We start from the raw sequence: 18893 nt of genomic DNA on the forward strand, positions 1-18893 counted from the left end.
ATATAGGGTTCTTAAAAAATTGGAGATTAAACAAAGGAAAGGTCAAGGTTGGTCACTGGAGGTGCTTCAGCAGTGACACTGCCATACAGAGATAGCAAAGGACACGTCATTGCTACCATCACGTAGATTATTGGAATGATTACAGTATTTATCCTTCAGTGCCATGGTCAGCAGATAGCAGCCTGGCAAACTGATGTCAAGCACTAATACTTGCAGTTACCATACAGTCAAAACAGCAGTAGCTCCCGGTCGAAATGGAACATTAAGCATACCCAGAGTCCTGGAGGCTTTGAACATGCAGGGTAGGATATAATCAGAGACCTTTGATTAGGCTACCACCTGCACATCTTTCAAAGTCTGCACCATTGATTATCGGTGGTACCAGAACAAAGTATTCACATAGGCTGGATGGCCTCGAGATATTATTGCTAGAGTATGCATGCAGAGTGTCAGGTAAATGTTCTGGGCACCAGGGTTCAAATCCCATCATAGCACATGGTGGAATTTAAATTCAATAAAAATCTGGAATTAAGAAGCTGCTGCCGATTATTGGAAAAACTTACCACTTCACTAATGCCCTTTCGAGACACAGAATGTGGCCTGTCACCCTGGCTCTCAGCAATATGGTTCACTACTGGACTAACCAGTGATACCTGAAATAACTCCACAGAGACCAGTATCCTGTCACCAAGCCATCCTTTATAGTACTAGACTCTGGTCGGCTTCCTCACAGCCATCTCTCTCAGAGTGAACAGAGCCCCTGTTTGTATCTATCAGCCAAGGTTCCCTGAATGGGGCTGTTTACCTGATCCAATCAGGGAACTCACTGTATGAGGTCCACCTGGCTATTGTTACCAGGTCTGTCTGTCTCTCGGGACGTTTTTGCAGAGTCTCGTTCATCCAACTCAGCCTTGAAACAGGCAGCACGTACTGGACTGCGGCTTGCCACTTATGACCAGAGTGACTCGGAAGAAATCCATTGTGTTCTTCAGGCAGTAAAGGTGAAGTCGCATCATCTGCCACGTCCACCTTAGACTCTGAGCTTTCTCTGACACAAGACGAAGGGGAGAACCCCTGGTTTCTAGCAGCTTTTCCAGCTGCTCTAAGGGGCTAGGTATGTTTTGCTCCTGCCCCATTTACAAATTTGCAACTATCGCAGAGTCCATGTGCTTGTTCAGGACTGTCTCACTTACCCAAACTTTGTACGTCACGGGACCTGCCCTTATGTCAACCATGCCTCTTACCCATGTCGGGTCATTTATGTGGTTTTGCACTAATCTTCCTCCCCTGAAGTAAACAGTCTCTTCATTTAAAGGAATCATGTCCAGCATCAGCGTTCCTGATACTGTTTCACCCTGTTGGAGTTCAACCAGACCTTTGCTTGGGACAATCACTCTTGTCCCCATAAGAAAATGCCATCCTCTACTGCAACTTGGTCTCGCTAGGTCCAGAAAGGTTTCAATTCAGGATGTGATGTCCCTGTATTTTCACCCTCGCTACCAACTGTTTCAGTTTTGCCAGGACTAGTGTATCTGTTGGTGGGAAGCAGCTGCATTTGCCCCTTGTCCTCCCAGGACGGTGTTCCAGCCTGTAATCGTACACACTCAGAATAAGAAGCCACCGCTGAAATCAACCTGAAGCTACAGGCAGCACACCCCTGTCCTAGAGCAGCCCCTCCAACAGGGGTTTGTGATCAGTCACTATTACAAATTTATGTCCTACAGGTATCGGTGGAATTTCCTCACATCAAAGATGATTGCCAAACCTCCTTTCTCTATCTGGACACGTTCGCTCTGCATCAATCGAAGTCCAGGAAGCACACACTACAGAGGAACCTCCATTTGGAGATCTCAAGGTCCCACTGAAAACATTATCTCAAAGACGTGTTTCCAACAGCGATCCTGTATTTTGTTTACAGGGATTAAAAGTGAACGTGGCTTACTGAAATGCTCATGAGAAACATCCTGGACATCGATTGGAGATGGTGTCTGGCCTCTGAATGACTGACCTCCCGCCCATCCCCTCTCCCCACACTTGCCCTGGAGTTCTACACAGGGGTGTACCCTAAAACCCCCATCCCCAGATAATCTCTCCAGCATTGTCCACTACAGGGGAAAGGTGAAACCTGTCAAAAGGTTGCAGGTAAAAGGTGTACATCTGTGTGTGTTTTGCTGTGTGCACGCAAGCTATTTTGGGGGGGCAGCAGTCTTGTTGTTGCTGTCCAGTCCGGCTGCTCCAGACAGGCGGACAGGGGGGGGAAGTGGGCAGTGTAGGCCGGGGTGAGGGCAGGGTGGGGCGGTGTGCAACGGGGTTGGGGGGGGCAGGGTGGGGGCGGTGTGCGACGGGATTGGGGGGGCAGGGTGGGGGCGGTGTGCGACGGGGTTGGGGGGGGGCAGGGTGGGGGCGGTGTGCGACGGGGTTGGGGGGGGGCAGGGTGGGGGCGGTGTGCGACGGGGTTGGGGGGGGCAGGGTGGGGGCGGTGTGCGACGGGGTTGGGGGGGCAGGGTGGGGGCGGTGTGCGACGGGGTTGGGGGGGGCAGGGTGGGGGCGGTGTGCGACGGGGTTGGGGGGGGCAGGGTGGGGGCGGTGTGCGACGGGGTTGGGGGGGGCAGGGTGGGGGCGGTGTGCGACGGGGTTGGGGGGGGCAGGGTGGGGGCGGTGTGCGACGGGGTTGGGGGGGGCAGGGTGGGGGCGGTGTGCGACGGGGTTGGGGGGGCAGGGTGGGGCGGTGTGCGACGGGGTTGGGGGTGGTAGGGTGGGAGCAGTGTTGGACGGTGTGGGGGAGGGCAGGGTCGGAGCAGTGTTGGACGGTGTGGGGGGCGCAGGGTGGGAGCAGTGTTGGACGGTGTGAGGGGGGCAGGGTGGGAGCAGTGTTGGACGGTGTGGGGGGCGCAGGGTGGGAGCAGTGTTGGACGGTGTGGGGGGGGCAGGGTGGGAGCATTGTTGGACGTTGTGGGGGGGGCAGGGTGGGAGCAGTGTTGGACGGTGTGGGGGGGGCAGGGTGGGTGCAGTGTTGGACAGAGTTGGGGCGGGCAGGGTGGGAGCAGTGTTGGACGGTGTGGGGGGGGCAGGGTGGGTGCAGTGTTGGACGGTGTAGGGGGTGCAGGGTGGGAGCAGTGTTGGACGGGGTTGGGGGGGCAGGGTGGGAGCAGTGTTGGACAGCGTTAGGGGAGCCGGGTTTGACGGCGTGGGGGGGCAGGGTGGGAGCAGTGTTGGACGGGGTTAAGGGGCAGGGTGGGAGCAATGTTGGACGGGCGTTGGGGGCAGGGTGGGAGCAGTGTTGGACAGCGTGGGGGGGGCAGGGTGGGTGCAATGTTGGACGGGCGTTGGGGGGGCAGTGTGGGAGCAGGGGTTGGACGGGGTTGGGGGTGGCAGGGTGGGAGCAGGATTGGACGGGGTTGGACGGGGGGGGGTGCAGGGTGGGAGCAGTGTTGGACGGTGTGGGGGGAGCAGGGTGAGTGCAGTGTTGGACAGAGTTGGGGGGGGCAGGGTGGAAGCAGTGTTGGACGGGGTTGGGGGCAGGATGGGAGCAGTGTTGGACAGCGTTGGGGGGGCGGGGTGGGAGCAGGGTTGGACAGGCTTGGGGGCAGGGTGGGAGCAGGGTTGGACAGAGTGGGGGGGTCCAGGTGGGAGCAGGGTTGGGGGGCGGAAGGATGGGAGCAGGGTTGGACGGCAGGATGGGAGCAGTGTTGGACAGCGTTGGGGGGGGCGGGGTGGGAGCAGGGTTGGACAGGGTTGGGGGCAGGGTGGGAGCAGGGTTGGGGGCAGGGTGGGGAGCAGGGTTGGACAGATTGGGGGGGTCCAGGTGGGAGCAGGGTTGGGGGGGCGGAAGGATGGGAGCAGTGTTGGACGGGGTTGGGGGGGGCAGGGTGTGAGCAGGGTTGGACGGCGTTGGGTGGGCAGGGTGGGAGCAGGGTTGGACGGTGTAGGGGGTGCAGGGTGGGAGCAGTGTTGGACGGGGTTGGGGGGGCAGGATGGGAGCAGGGTTGGACAGCATTAGGGGAGCCGGGTTTGACGGCGTGGGGGGGGCAGGGTGGGATCAGTGTTGGACGGGGTTAAGGGGACAGGGTGGGAGCAATGTTGGATGGGCGTTGGCGTCAGGGTGGGAGCAGTGTTGGACGGCACGGGAGGGCAGGGTGGGAGCAGTGTTGGACAGCGTGGGGGGGGGGGCAGGGTGGGAGCAATGTTGGACGGGCGTTAGCGTCAGGGTGGGAGCAGTGTTGGACAGCATGGGGGGGGCAGGGTGGGAGCAGCGGTGGACAGGGTGGGGGGGGTAGGGTGGGAGCAGCGGTGGACAGGGTGGGGGGGGTAGGGTGGGAGCAGCGGTGGACAGGGTGGGGGGGGGTAGGGGGGAGCAGCGGTGGACAGGGTGGGGGGGTAGGGGGGGAGCAGTGTTGGACGGGGTGGGGTGGGAGCAGTGTTGGACGGGGTGGGGGGGGTAGGGTGGGAGCAGTGTTGGACGGGGTGGGGTGGGGGGGGGTAGGGTGGGAGCAGTGTTGGACGGCGTGGGAGGGCCGGGTGGGAGCAGTGTTGGACAGCACGGGGGGGGCAGGGTGGGAGCAGCGGTGGACAGGGTTGGGAGAGCAAGGTGGGAGCAGGGTTGGACGGGGTTGGGGGGGCAGGGTTGGACGGGGTTGGGGGGGCAGGGTTGGACGGGGTTGGGGGGGCAGGGTGGGAGCAGTGTCGGACGGTGTAGGGGGTGCAGGGTGGGTGCAGTGTTGGACAGAGTTGGGGGGGGCAGGGTGGGAGCAGTGTTGGACAGCGTTAGGGGAGCCGGGTTTGACGGCGTGGGGGGGGCAGGGTGGGAGCAGTGTTGGACGGGGTTAAGGGGGCAGGGTGGGAGCAATGTTGGACGGGCGTTGGGGGCAGGGTGGGAGCAGTGTTGGACGGCGTGGGGGGGGGCAGGGTGGGTGCAATGTTGGACGGGCGTTGGGGGGGCAGTGTGGGAGCAGGGTTGGACGGGGTTGGGGGTGGCAGGGTGGGAGCAGGATTGGACGGGGTTGGACGGGGGGGGGTGCAGGGTGGGAGCAGTGTTGGACGGTGTGGGGGGAGCAGGGTGAGTGCAGTGTTGGACAGAGTTGGGGGGGGGCAGGGTGGAAGCAGTGTTGGACGGGGTTGGGGGCAGGATGGGAGCAGTGTTGGACAGCGTTGGGGGGGCGGGGTGGGAGCAGGGTTGGACAGGCTTGGGGGCAGGGTGGGAGCAGGGTTGGACAGAGTGGGGGGGTCCAGGTGGGAGCAGGGTTGGGGGGCGGAAGGATGGGAGCAGGGTTGGACGGCAGGATGGGAGCAGTGTTGGACAGCGTTGGGGGGGGGCGGGGTGGGAGCAGGGTTGGACAGGGTTGGGGGCAGGGTGGGAGCAGGGTTGGGGGCAGGGTGGGAGCAGGGTTGGACAGATTGGGGGGGTCCAGGTGGGAGCAGGGTTGGGGGGGCGGAAGGATGGGAGCAGTGTTGGACGGGGTTGGGGGGGCAGGGTGTGAGCAGGGTTGGACGGCGTTGGGTGGGCAGGGTGGGAGCAGGGTTGGACGGTGTAGGGGGTGCAGGGTGGGAGCAGTGTTGGACGGGGTTGGGGGGGCAGGATGGGAGCAGGGTTGGACAGCATTAGGGGAGCCGGGTTTGACGGCGTGGGGGGGGCAGGGTGGGATCAGTGTTGGACGGGGTTAAGGGGACAGGGTGGGAGCAATGTTGGATGGGCGTTGGCGTCAGGGTGGGAGCAGTGTTGGACGGCACGGGAGGGCAGGGTGGGAGCAGTGTTGGACAGCGTGGGGGGGGGGCAGGGTGGGAGCAATGTTGGACGGGCGTTAGCGTCAGGGTGGGAGCAGTGTTGGACGGCACGGGAGGGCTGGGTGGGAGCAGTGTTGGACAGCATGGGGGGGCAGGGTGGGAGCAGCGGTGGACAGGGTGGGGGGGGTAGGGTGGGAGCAGCGGTGGACAGGGTGGGGGGGGGTAGGGGGGAGCAGCGGTGGACAGGGTGGGGGGTAGGGGGGGAGCAGTGTTGGACGGGGTGGGGTGGGAGCAGTGTTGGACGGGGTGGGGGGGGTAGGGTGGGAGCAGTGTTGGACGGGGTGGGGTGGGGGGGGGGTAGGGTGGGAGCAGTGTTGGACGGCGTGGGAGGGCCGGGTGGGAGCAGTGTTGGACAGCACGGGGGGGGCAGGGTGGGAGCAGCGGTGGACAGGGTTGGGAGAGCAAGGTGGGAGCAGGGTTGGACGGGGTTGGGGGGGCAGGGTTGGACGGGGTTGGGGGGGCAGGGTTGGACGGGGTTGGGGGGGCAGGGTGGGAGCAGTGTCGGACGGTGTAGGGGGTGCAGGGTGGGTGCAGTGTTGGACAGAGTTGGGGGGGGCAGGGTGGGAGCAGTGTTGGACAGCGTTAGGGGAGCCGGGTTTGACGGCGTGGGGGGGCAGGGTGGGAGCAGTGTTGGACGGGGTTAAGGGGGCAGGGTGGGAGCAATGTTGGACGGGCGTTGGGGGCAGGGTGGGAGCAGTGTTGGACAGCGTGGGGGGGGGCAGGGTGGGTGCAATGTTGGACGGGCGTTGGGGGGGCAGTGTGGGAGCAGGGTTGGACGGGGTTGGGGGTGGCAGGGTGGGAGCAGGATTGGACGGGGTTGGACGGGGGGGGGTGCAGGGTGGGAGCAGTGTTGGACGGTGTGGGGGGAGCAGGGTGAGTGCAGTGTTGGACAGAGTTGGGGGGGGCAGGGTGGAAGCAGTGTTGGACGGGGTTGGGGGCAGGATGGGAGCAGTGTTGGACAGCGTTGGGGGGGCGGGGTGGGAGCAGGGTTGGACAGGCTTGGGGGCAGGGTGGGAGCAGGGTTGGACAGAGTGGGGGGGTCCAGGTGGGAGCAGGGTTGGGGGGCGGAAGGATGGGAGCAGGGTTGGACGGCAGGATGGGAGCAGTGTTGGACAGCGTTGGGGGGGGCGGGGTGGGAGCAGGGTTGGACAGGGTTGGGGGCAGGGTGGGAGCAGGGTTGGGGGCAGGGTGGGAGCAGGGTTGGGGGCAGGGTGGGGGGGTCCAGGTGGGAGCAGGGTTGGGGGGGCGGAAGGATGGGAGCAGTGTTGGACGGGGTTGGGGGGGCAGGGTGTGAGCAGGGTTGGACGGCGTTGGGTGGGCAGGGTGGGAGCAGGGTTGGACGGTGTAGGGGGTGCAGGGTGGGAGCAGTGTTGGACGGGGTTGGGGGGGCAGGATGGGAGCAGGGTTGGACAGCATTAGGGGAGCCGGGTTTGACGGCGTGGGGGGGGCAGGGTGGGATCAGTGTTGGACGGGGTTAAGGGGACAGGGTGGGAGCAATGTTGGATGGGCGTTGGCGTCAGGGTGGGAGCAGTGTTGGACGGCACGGGAGGGCAGGGTGGGAGCAGTGTTGGACAGCGTGGGGGGGGGGCAGGGTGGGAGCAATGTTGGACGGGCGTTAGCGTCAGGGTGGGAGCAGTGTTGGACGGCACGGGAGGGCTGGGTGGGAGCAGTGTTGGACAGCATGGGGGGGCAGGGTGGGAGCAGCGGTGGACAGGGTGGGGGGGGTAGGGTGGGAGCAGCGGTGGACAGGGTGGGGGGGGGTAGGGGGGAGCAGCGGTGGACAGGGTGGGGGGGTAGGGGGGGAGCAGTGTTGGACGGGGTGGGGTGGGAGCAGTGTTGGACGGGGTGGGGGGGGTAGGGTGGGAGCAGTGTTGGACGGGGTGGGGTGGGGGGGGGTAGGGTGGGAGCAGTGTTGGACGGCGTGGGAGGGCCGGGTGGGAGCAGTGTTGGACAGCACGGGGGGGGCAGGGTGGGAGCAGCGGTGGACAGGGTTGGGAGAGCAAGGTGGGAGCAGGGTTGGACGGGGTTGGGGGGGCAGGGTTGGACGGGGTTGGGGGGGCAGGGTGGGAGCAGTGTCGGACGGTGTAGGGGGTGCAGGGTGGGTGCAGTGTTGGACAGAGTTGGGGGGGGCAGGGTGGGAGCAGTGTTGGACGGGGTTGGGGGGGGCAGGATGGGAGCAGTGTTGGACAGCGTTGGGGGGGCGGGGTGGGAGCAGGGTTGGACAGCGTTAGGGGAGCCGGGTTTGACGGCGTGGGGGGGCAGGGTGGGAGCAGTGTTGGACGGGGTTGGGGGGGCATGATGGGAGCAGTGTTGGACGGGCTTGGGGGGCAGGGTGGGAGCAGGGTTGGACAGGGTTGGGGGCAGGGTGGGAGCAGTGTTGGACAGGGTTGGGGGCAGAGTGGGAGCAGGGTTGGACAGCGTTAGGGGAGCCGGGTTTGACGGCGTGGGTGGGCAGGGTGGGAGCAGTGTTGGACGGGCGTTGGCGTCAGGGTGGGAGCAGTGTTGGACGGTATGGGAGGGCCGGGTGGGAGCAGTGGTGGACAGGGTTGAGGGGCAGGGTGGGAGCAGTGTTGGACAGGTTGGGGGGGGGTAGGGTGGGAGCAGTGTTGGACGGGGTGGGGGGGGTAGGGTGGGAGCAGTGTTGGACGGGTGTTGGGGGGCAGGGTGGGAGCAGTGTTGGACGGTATGGGAGGGCCGGGTGGGAGCAGTGGTGGACAGGGTTGAGGGGCAGGGTGGGAGCAGTGTTGGACAGGTTGGGGGGGGGTAGGGTGGGAGCAGTGTTGGACGGGGTGGGGGGGGTAGGGTGGGAGCAGTGTTGGACGGGGTGGGGGGGGCAGGGTGGGAGCAGTGTTGGACGGGGTGGGGGGGGTAGGGTGGGAGCAGTGTTGGACGGGGTGGGGGGGGTAGGGTGGGAGCAGTGTTGGACGGGGTGGGGGGGGGTAGGGTGGGAGCAGTGTTGGACGGGGTGGGGGGGGGTAGGGTGGGAGCAGTGTTGGACGGGGTGGGGGGGGTAGGGTGGGAGCAGTGTTGGACGGGGTGGGGGGGGGTAGGGTGGGAGCAGTGTTGGACGGGGTGGGGGGGGGTAGGGTGGGAGCAGTGTTGGACGGGGTGGGGGGGGTAGGGTGGGAGCAGTGTTGGACGGGGTGGGGGGGGGTAGGGTGGGAGCAGTGTTGGACAGGGTGGGGGGGGGGTAGGGTGGGAGCAGTGTTGGACGGCGTGGGAGGGCCGGGTGGGAGCAGCGGTGGACAGGGTTGGGGGAGCAAGGTTGGACGGGGTTGGGGGGGCAGGATGGGAGCAGGGTTGGACGGGGTGGGGGGGCAGGGTGGGAGCAGGATTGGACGGGGTTGGACGGGGGGGTGCAGGGTGGGAGCAGTGTTGGATGGCTTGGGGGGGGCAGGGTGGGAGCAGTGTTGGATGGCTTGGGGGGGGGGGCAGGGTGGGAGCAATGTTGGACTGCGTGGGAGGTGCAGGGTGGGAGCAGTGTTGGATGGCACTGGCAGGGGGCAGGGTGGGGGCAGGGTTGCACGGCGTTGAGGGGATAGGGTGGGAGCAGTGTTGGATGGCACTGGGGGGGCAGGGTGTGGGCAGGGTTGTACTGCGTTGGAGGTCAGGATGGGAGCAGGATGGACGGGGTTGGGGGGCAGGGTGGGAGCAGTGTTGGACGGGGTGGGGGGGGTAGGGTGGGAGCAGTGTTGGACGGGGTGGCGGGGGGTAGGGTGGGAGCAGTGTTGGACGGGGTGGGGGGGGGTAGGGTGGGAGCAGTGTTGGACGGGGTGGGGTGGGTAGGGTGGGAGCAGTGTTGGACGGGGTGGGGTGGGTAGGGTGGGAGCAGTGTTGGACGGGGTGGGGTGGGTAGGGTGGGAGCAGTGTTGGACGGGGTGGGGGGGGTAGGGTGGGAGCAGTGTTGGACGGGGTGGGGGGGGTAGGGTGGGAGCAGTGTTGGACGGGGTGGGGTGGGTAGGGTGGGAGCAGTGTTGGACGGGGTGGGGTGGGTAGGGTGGGAGCAGTGTTGGACGGGGTGGGGGGGGTAGGGTGGGAGCAGTGTTGGACGGGGTGGGGTGGGTAGGGTGGGAGCAGTGTTGGACGGGGTGGGGGGGCCGGGTGGAAGCAGTGTTGGACGGGGTGGGGGGAGTAGGGTGGGAGCAGTGTTGGACGGGGTGGGGGGGCCGGGTGGAAGCAGTGTTGGACGGGGTGGGGGGGGTAGGGTGGGAGCAGTGTTGGACGGGGTGGGGGGGGTAGGGTGGGAGCAGTGTTGGACGGGGTGGGGGGGTAGGGTGGGAGCAGTGTTGGACAGCATGAGGGGGGCAGGATGGGAGCAGCAGTGGACAGGGTTGGGGGAGCAAGGTTGGATGGGGTTGGGGGGGCAGGATGGGAGTAGGGTTGGACGGGGTGGGGGGGGGCAGGGTGGGAGCAGGGTTGGATGGGTCAGGGTGGGACAGGGTTGGGAGGACAGGGTGGGAGCAGGGTTGGATGGGGTTGGGGGGGTAGGGTGGGAGCAGGGTTGGACGGGGTTGGGGGGGCAGGGTGGGAGCAGGATTGGACAGGGGGGGTGCAGGGTGGGAGCAGTGTTGGACGGTGTGGGGGGGGCAGGGTGGGAGCAGTGTTGGACGGTGTGGGGGGGGCAGGGTGGGAGCAGTGTTGGACGGTGTGGGGGGGGCAGGGTGGGAGCAGTGTTGGACGGTGTGGGGGAGCAGGGTGGGTGCAGTGTTCGACAGAGTTGGGGGGCAGGGTGGGAGCAGTGTTGGACGGGGTTGGGGGGGCATGATGGGAGCAGTGTTGGACGGGGTTGGGGGGGCATGATGGGAGCAGTGTTGGACGGGGTTGGGGGGGCATGATGGGAGCAGTGTTGGACGGGGTTGGGGGGGCATGATGGGAGCAGTGTTGGACAGCGTTGGGGGGGCGGGGTGGGAGCAGTGTTGGACAGGTTGGGGGGGGTAGGGTGGGAGCAGTGTTGGATGGCGTGGGAGGGCCGGGTGGGAGCAGCGGTGGACAGGGTTGGGGGATCAAGGTTGGACGGGGTTGGGGGGGCAGGATGGGAGCAGGGTTGGACGGGGTGGGGGGGCAGGGTGGGAGCAGGATTGGACGGGTTGGACGGGGGGGTGCAGGGTGGGAGCAGTGTTGGATGGCTTGGGGGGGGCAGGGTGGGAGCAGTGTTGGATGGCTTGGGGGGGGCAGGGTGGGAGCAATGTTGGACTGCGTGGGAGGTGCAGGGTGGGAGCAGTGTTGGATGGCACTGGCAGGGGGCAGGGTGGGGGCAGGGTTGTACTGCGTTGAGGGGATAGGGTGGGAGCAGTGTTGGATGGCACTGGGGGGGCAGGGTGGGGGCAGGGTTGTACTGCGTTGGAGGTCAGGATGGGAGCAGGATGGACGGGGTTGGGGGGCAGGGTGGGAGCAGTGTTGGACGGGGTGGGTGGGGTAGGGTGGGAGCAGTGTTGGACGGGGTGGGGGGGGTAGGGTGGGAGCAGTGTTGGACGGGGTGGGGGGGCCGGGTGGGAGCAGTGTTTGACAGCATGGGGGGGGCAGGGTGGGAGCAGCGGTGGGCAGGGTGGGAGCAGGGTTGGACGGGGTGGGGGGGCAGGGTGGGAGCAGGGTTGGACGGGGTGGGGGGGCAGGGTGGGAGCAGGGTTGGACTGGGACAGGGTTGGGAGGACAGGGTGGGAGCAGGGTTGGATGGGGTTGGGGGGGCAGGGTGGGAGCAGGGTTGGACGGGGTTGGGGGGGCAGGGTGGGAGCAGGATTGGACGGGAGGGGTGCAGGGTGGGAGCAGTGTTCGTCAGAGTTGGGGGGGGGCAGGGTGGGAGCAGTGTTGGACGGGGTTGGGGGTGCAGGATGGGAGCAGTGTTGGACAGCGTTGGGGGGGCGGGGGTGGGAGCAGGGTTGGACAGGGTTGGGGGCAGGGTGGGAGCAGGGTTGGACAGAGTGGGGGGGTCCAGGTGGGAGCAGGGTTGGGGGGCGGAAGGATGGGAGCAGGGTTGGACGGGGTTGGGGGGGCAGGGTGGGAGCAGGGTTGGACAGCGTTAGGGGAGCCGGGTTTGACGGCGTGGGGGGGCAGGGTGGGAGCAGTGTTGGATGGGGTTAAGGGGGCAGGGTGGGAGCAATGTTGGACGGGCGTTGGGGGACAGGGTGGGAGCAGTGTTAGACGGGCGTTGGCGTCAGGGTGGGAGCAGTGTTGGACGGCATGGGAGGGCCGGGTGGGAGCAGTGTTGGACAGCATGGGGGGGCAGGGTGGGAGCAGCGGTGGACAGGGTTGGGGGGCAGGGTGGGAGCAGTGTTGGTCGGTGTGGGGGAGCAGGGTGGGTGCAGTGTTCGACAGAGTTGGGGGGGGGCAGGGTGGGAGCAGTGTTGGACGGGGTTGGGGGGGGCAGAATGGGAGCAGTGTTGGACAGCGTTGGGGGGGCGGGGTGGGAGCAGGGTTGGACAGGGTTGGGGGCAGGGTGGGAGCAGGGTTGGACAGAGTGGGGGGGTCCAGGTGGGAGCAGGATTGGGGGGCCGGAAGAATGGGAAGCAGGGTTGGACGGGGTTGGGGGGGCAGGGGTGGGAGCAGGGTTGGACGGGGTTGGGGGGGCAGGGTGGGAGCAGGGTTGGACAGCGTTAGGGGAGCCAGGTTTGACGGCGTGGGGGGGCAGGGTGGGAGCAGTGTTGGACGGGCGTTGGCGTCAGGGTGGGAGCAGTGTTGGACGGCATGGGAGGGCCGGGTGGGAGCAGTGTTGGACAGCATGGGGGGGCAGGGTGGGAGCAGCGGTGGACAGGGTTGGGGGGCAGGGTGGGAGCAGGGTTGGACGGGGTGGGGGGGGGGTAGTGTGGGAGCAGTGTTGGACGGCGTGGGAGGGCCGGGTGGGAGCAGTGTTGGACAGCAGGAGGGGGGCAGGGTGGGAGCAGCGGTGGACAGGGTTGGGGGAGCAAGGTTGGACGGGGTTGGGGGGGGCAGGATGGGAGCAGGGTTGGACAGGGTGGGGGGGCAGGGTTGGACGGGGTTGTGGGGGTCAGGGTCGGACAGGGTTGGGAGGACAGGGTGGGACGGGGTTGGGGGGCAGGGTGGGAGCAGGGTTGGACGGGGTTGGGGGGGGCAGGGTGGGAGCAGGATTGGACGGGGTTGGACGGGGGGGGTGCAGTGTTGGATGGCTTGGGGGGGGGCAGAGTGGGAGCAGTGTTGGACTGCGTGGGAGGGGCAGGGGTGGGAGCAGTGTTGGATGGCACTGGCGGGGGGCAGGGTGGGGGCAGGGTTGTATGGCGTTGAGGGGGTAGGGTGGGAGCAGTGTTGGATGGCACTGGGGGGGCAGGGTGGGGGGCAGGGTTGTACGGCGTTGGAGGTCAGGGTGGGAGCAGGATGGACGGGGTTGGGGGGGCAAGGTGGGAGCAGGGCTGTATGGCGTTTGGGGGGCAGGGTGGGAGCAGTTCAGGCCCAGTGGGATCCTTTTGCTATCTTGAGTCTACTGCAATTACAATGGCTTACTAGCCCAGTTGCTGAAGAAACTTTAAACTGTTTGGCTTTGTTTTGGGATTTTACTGTGGGCTGACCTAGAGTCGCTCTGTTCAGGATACGTCCCGAATGAAGTTATACAACTGCTTTCATTCAGGCTCAGTCAGAGTGTCAAGGATCTCCACTTCCATCGGCATACCCTGCAGTGCATCTGTTCCACTTGCCACATTTCCCAGGATAAAGCTGGTTGTAGTATCTGTCTGAAGTCTAGTTGGACATCAGCTGGTCGGCGCTTTTGCATGGTTGCATCATTAATCCCACACACCAAAGAAACAAGATCTCTCAACATCTCATGAAGGGTTAAACCAAAGTCACAGCCTCTGCCAGTCATTTTAACTTAGTCAAAAATCCAGATAAGGATTCCCTGTTCTCGAGATGCTGAGTAAAACTGATAGCATCTCAGAATTAGGGAAGACTTGGGGTCGTAATATTCCTTAACTAAATCCATCAACTCTTGAAAGGTTTTAGTATCTGGTGTCTCAGGGAAAGTTAGGCTCCTAGTAACTGCAGGAACTGCGGGTCCACAAGCTGTCAGGAGAATTACACATTGCTATTCATCTGCCCCAATGTCAGATGCCCAGAAAGAATTGCACATTCTTTCCACGTACTGGGCCCAGACTTGGACAGCAGGATCAAACTTCCCAAAGACCAGCATGATGCCAGAAATGTTTAGCTCAACTTAAAGACAACTGCTGCGAGTGGATTTCTTCATGAGAGTGTATTTATTTTTCTAGTTGCCACTGAAATATCTCCAGAGAGGCCAGGCTCCAGTCACCTTGTCACCCCCTTTAGTTACACTTGCACAGGACTTTACACTGGTCCGGCTTCCTCACAACCAGCTCTCAGAGTGAACAGAGATGCTCCTGTTTATATCTGTCAGCCAGGGCTCCCTGACTGGAAAAGATTGACAGCCCCAATCTGAAAACTCATTCTATAATGTCCACCTGGCTGACCTCATTACAATCATTACACTGACCACATCCTGTGAAGAATTTTTTTTAAAAATTCCATTCTATCCAATAAAACTGTTCAGAACAATTAGATTATGCTTTTCAACTCCAGTTGCTTTATGAAAGAACGTTTTGAATTTTTCACCTGTAGTATTGCAATCAATAAGATTCAGGGAGGAGCCAACAACAAAAAATAAATCCCACTAAACCAAGTCAGATCCTGAGCCCATCACCTTGGTTGCAGCATGGAGGCTGTGTGGTGTCCATGGTTTGGTGATATTTTGCAGGTGAATCTTAAACCATGGAATTACAATGAGCTTTATTGTTACATGTACTCCTGATTACAGCAAAATGTTTATAGTTGTCACTTACTGCGCTACCTTGGGTGCAAATGTACCTAGGTACCGATTCTTAGGTAAAAAATTTGAAAAGTAAAGAAATAAAAAGTCCAGCATTATAAACCTTCATGTCATCTTTGGTACCAAGGTTATGAGCTCAGGATCGAGGTGGCCAATGAAACCACACTTTCCTGTTTCAAAGGGGGAAGACACCTCAGAAATGGTGATGCTGCTTACACCTGTGTCATTGCTGCTGGGAGCAAGCTGAAGTAATACAAGCTGTACACAACACAAAATTACGTCAAAACAAAGGTATGGAGGTAGCAAACTGAGTGAGCACATTGATAGCATCATGTTGTCCTCCAACCACTAGCCAGGTAGCTATGAGCAACACAATTTCCTCACTGAACATTCAGTAATGATGCAACACCCAACTACTGTTTCCATCAGCAAGCATCAAGGATACAGACAGCAGTATCAGTTCACAGATATCCTCACCCTTCAACTCGCCATTCCTCTGCTCTGAGCACAACACTAAGCACTTCAAGGCTCCAGCCTAATCTCAGGACAAATTAAGAAATGTAATATCATTCTCAAGAATTTGATGTCATTTGATCTTCAAATCCACAGCAGGCTTGAATCACTCTTCCTCTCTGGATTAGATCTGGACACTGCACTGTTTCTGATTTCTCATATAATGTCAGTAAATCACAACAACCAAATTGTCCCAGTTTGTTAGAGACAGCCTCTAGTGAATTGGGCAATACTTGTACTGCTCAGTCTTGATGCATACATTGGGACAACACCGGGCTCAATTTCACACACTGATTAACTCAAACTACAAGAACTAGGTTTTAGCCACGATCATCCTCATCTAGATTTTAGCTTGTAACCTTGTGTCTATCTTTCTTTAGGTAAAGGGACCAAAATTACAAAATATCTAGAAAGTGTAATGAAACGATCAGACAGCTGGAGAAGAACCAGATTGCTGAAAAGGATGAGAAGGAGCATGAACAGAAGGAGGTGGAAAACAATCCGCAATTCCATTGTCACAAAGCTGTACTGGGCTGGGGAGGGGTGGCTTTCCTGGTGCTGGCAGTGCTCCCTCTGGGGCAGGAGCATCATCTGGTGCAACAATTCAGGAAATTGATTAAATAGGTCTATTGGTCACTGGTGCTGAACACCTGAACATCAATCTAATACTTGTCAGCCTTAATAAAACTTACAGCCTGAAGTCATGATTTGGAGATGCGGGTGTTGGACTGGGGTGGACAAAGTTACAAATCACACAACACCAGGTTAGAGTCCAACAGGTATATCCGAAATGCTAGCTTTCAGAGCGCTGCTCCTTCATCAGGTGGTTGTGCCCTGAAAGCTAGTGCTTCCAATTAAACCTGTTGCACTATAACCTGGTGTTGTGTGATTTGTAACTTTGTACAGCCAGAAGAAAACTCATTTCAGAATTGCAGCAAGACCTCCTTACTTTTACACACCAAACACCTTGTAATTACAGCAATGATTCCACTTTCCTTCCAAATCACTTGCTGCACCTGTGTGGATAGGCTATGGTGTACTAATAGGAGAAAGTGAGAACTGCAGATGCTGGAGATCAGAGCTGAAAAATGTGTTGCTGGAAAAGCGCAGCAGGTCAGGCAGCATCCAAGGAGCAGGAGAATCGACGTTTCGGGAGATTCCTGAAGAAGGGCTGATGCCCGAAACGTCGATTCTCCTACTCCTTGGATGCTGCCTGACCTGCTGCGCTTTTCCAGCAACACATTTTCAGCTATGGTGTACTAATGCTGGTTTAGTAATCCAGAGACAGGGGATCTGCGTTTGAATCCCTGACAGCAAACAATGAATTCAGTTTTTAAAAAAACCTGGAACTAAACGTCTAATGACCATGAAACCACTGTCAAATGGTACTTGACTGAAGGCCTTCAGGGAGGGATGTCATTCTTACCTGGTCATGTGACTTCAGACTAACAGTTACATAGCTGACTCAAATCCAATCATTAGAAAATCTCAAAAATGGAATGAAACCAGATGGACTACCTGGCACAGGAAACAACTGATACCTCTGCAAAGTCCTCTCTAACACATCAGGGGGCTAGTGATAAAATTGGGAGGGCTGTCCCACAAATTAGTCAACCAACAGCCTGACATCATCTTTAAGTTACGATTCTGACAGTATGACGATGTCCCAGGCACCATCATCACTGGTTATGAGCTGCCCCACCTGCAGGACATACCCAGCACAGTGGTATATAGTCAGCTTAATGCCCTTGGAGTCCTCAGACTGACTCTGGACTCCATAAAGTCTCATGGCATCCCTTTAAATGTGACAAGTACCATCCTCCCTCCACTGCTGAATCAGTAGTCTTCCATGTTGAACAGCACCTGGAGGAAGCACGGAGGGTGCAAAAATTACTCTGGGTGGGGGATTTCAATATTCACCACAAAGTTGCTCAACAGCAGCACTACTGATGGAGCTGATCAAGTCCTAAGGGACAGAGCTGCTAGACACGGTCTGTGGCAGGTGGTAAGGGGAAACAAGGAGGAATACTCAAAACCCCATCTTCACATTGAGAATACCTTACGGTGTGTTGCACAGTGCTGTCACTTTGCAAAACAGAATAGATTTTGAACTGGTGCTCAGTAGCAGTGTGTGTACCATCTACAAGGTGCACTGCAGAAATTCACCAAAGATCCTTAAACAGCACCTTCCAAACCTATGGCCACTTCATCAAGAATGATAAGGGCAACAGATACATGGGGAATACCACCCCCTGCAAATTCCCCTCCAAGGCACTCACTATCCTGACTTGGAAATATACTGCTGTTCCTTCAATGTCACTGGATCAAACTCCTGGAAGTCCCTCCCTAACAGTATTATTGGTCAACTTACAGCACACAGACTGTAGTAGCTGTTCCAGAAAGTAGCTCGCCACCAACTTCTCAAGGAGAACAAATGCTGGCCCAGCCAGTGACACTCAATCCCAGGAATGGCCAAATTACACAGAACAGCATTTGTGACAACTGCTTCACTTCTTTAAAAATTCCCATTTACCACTTTTTCCACAAAAGAGAACATAGAACATTACAGCACAGTACAGGCCCTTCAGCCCTCGATGATGTCTATGGAACCAACCTGAAGCCCATCTAACCTACACTATTCCATTCTCATCCATATGCCTATCCAATGACTATTTAAATGCCCTTATATTTGGTAAGTCTACTCCTGTTGCAGGCAGTGCATACCACACCTCTACTACTCGAGGTAGTAAAGAAACTACCTCTGACATCTGATCTATATTTATCACCCCTCAATTTAAAGCCACGTGCCCTTGTGCTAGCCATCACCATTCGGGGAAAAAGGCTCTCACTGTCCACACTATCTAACCCTCTGATTATCTGATATGTCCTCAATTAAGTCACCTCTCAACCTTTGTCTTTCTAACAGCCTCAAGTCCCTCAGCCTTTCCTCCTAAGACCTTCCCTCCATACCAGGCAAGATCGTAGTAAATCTCCTCTGCACCCTTTCCAAAGCTTCCACATCCTTCCTATAATGCAGTGACCAGAACTGTATGCAATATTCCAAGTGCGGCAGCACCAGAGTTTTGCACAGCCGCGTGACTTCATGGTTCTGAAACTCAATCCCTCTACCAATGAAAGCTAACACACCATACGCCTTCTGAATTTCACACTTTCATTTTAACAAGGGAAGCAGTTGATCGGTAAGTTGGCAAATGATACTAGTCTTTAAAGTCAAAGTCTTCAGTTCATGTTCAGGTCTCTAGATCTTTTCCATTTAGAGGTCATTTCCCCTTATGGGACAGTTTAGGACTAGAGGGCATAATCTCAGAATAACGGGTCACACATTGCAGACAGACATGAGGAGGAATTTCTTCTCAGAGAATATTAAAATCAGTGAAATTCTTTACTTTAAAGGGCTGTTGAGATTGGGTTGTATAGTTTATTACTCACTTTCTCAACCTGTCCAACAAAATTTAAAATCTGAAATGTTTAACCACAAAGTCGGGGGAATAACTTTAAAAAATAAGAAGCCAGGTTCTTTGAAGGTGGGTGTGGGTGGGGGTGTGGGGGGAGGGTGTGTGTGTGTGGAGGGGGGGTGTGCGAGGGGAGGGGTGTGCGAGGGGAGGGGTGTGCGAGGGGAGGGGGTGTGCGAGGGGAGGGGTGTGCGAGGGGAGGGGTGTGCGAGGGGAGGGGTGTGCGAGGGGAGGGGTGTGCGAGGGGACGGAGTGCGAGGGTGGTCTGTGGGGGGGGGGTGTGTGGGGGGGGGTGTGTGGGGGGGGGGTGTGTGGGGGGGGGGTGTGTGGGGGGGGGG

The 18893-nt window shown here is 59.7% G+C and overlaps 1 protein-coding gene across 1 annotated transcript in view; it reads left to right on the forward strand.

Moving 5' to 3' along the window:
- Window positions 1-14111, forward strand: part of LOC140453227 (uncharacterized) — a 75153-nt gene extending 61042 nt beyond the window's left edge. Inside the window, exon 16 of the mRNA XM_072547803.1 lies at window positions 13995-14111. Within this exon, the coding sequence (XP_072403904.1) occupies window positions 13995-14111 (117 nt within the window). The remainder of the gene's footprint in view (window positions 1-13994) is intronic.
- Window positions 14112-18893: the final 4782 nt, after the last annotated feature.

The sequence above is a fragment of the Chiloscyllium punctatum genome, chromosome 26 (genome assembly GCF_047496795.1).
Source record: "Chiloscyllium punctatum isolate Juve2018m chromosome 26, sChiPun1.3, whole genome shotgun sequence".
Lineage (NCBI taxonomy): Eukaryota > Metazoa > Chordata > Chondrichthyes > Orectolobiformes > Hemiscylliidae > Chiloscyllium > Chiloscyllium punctatum.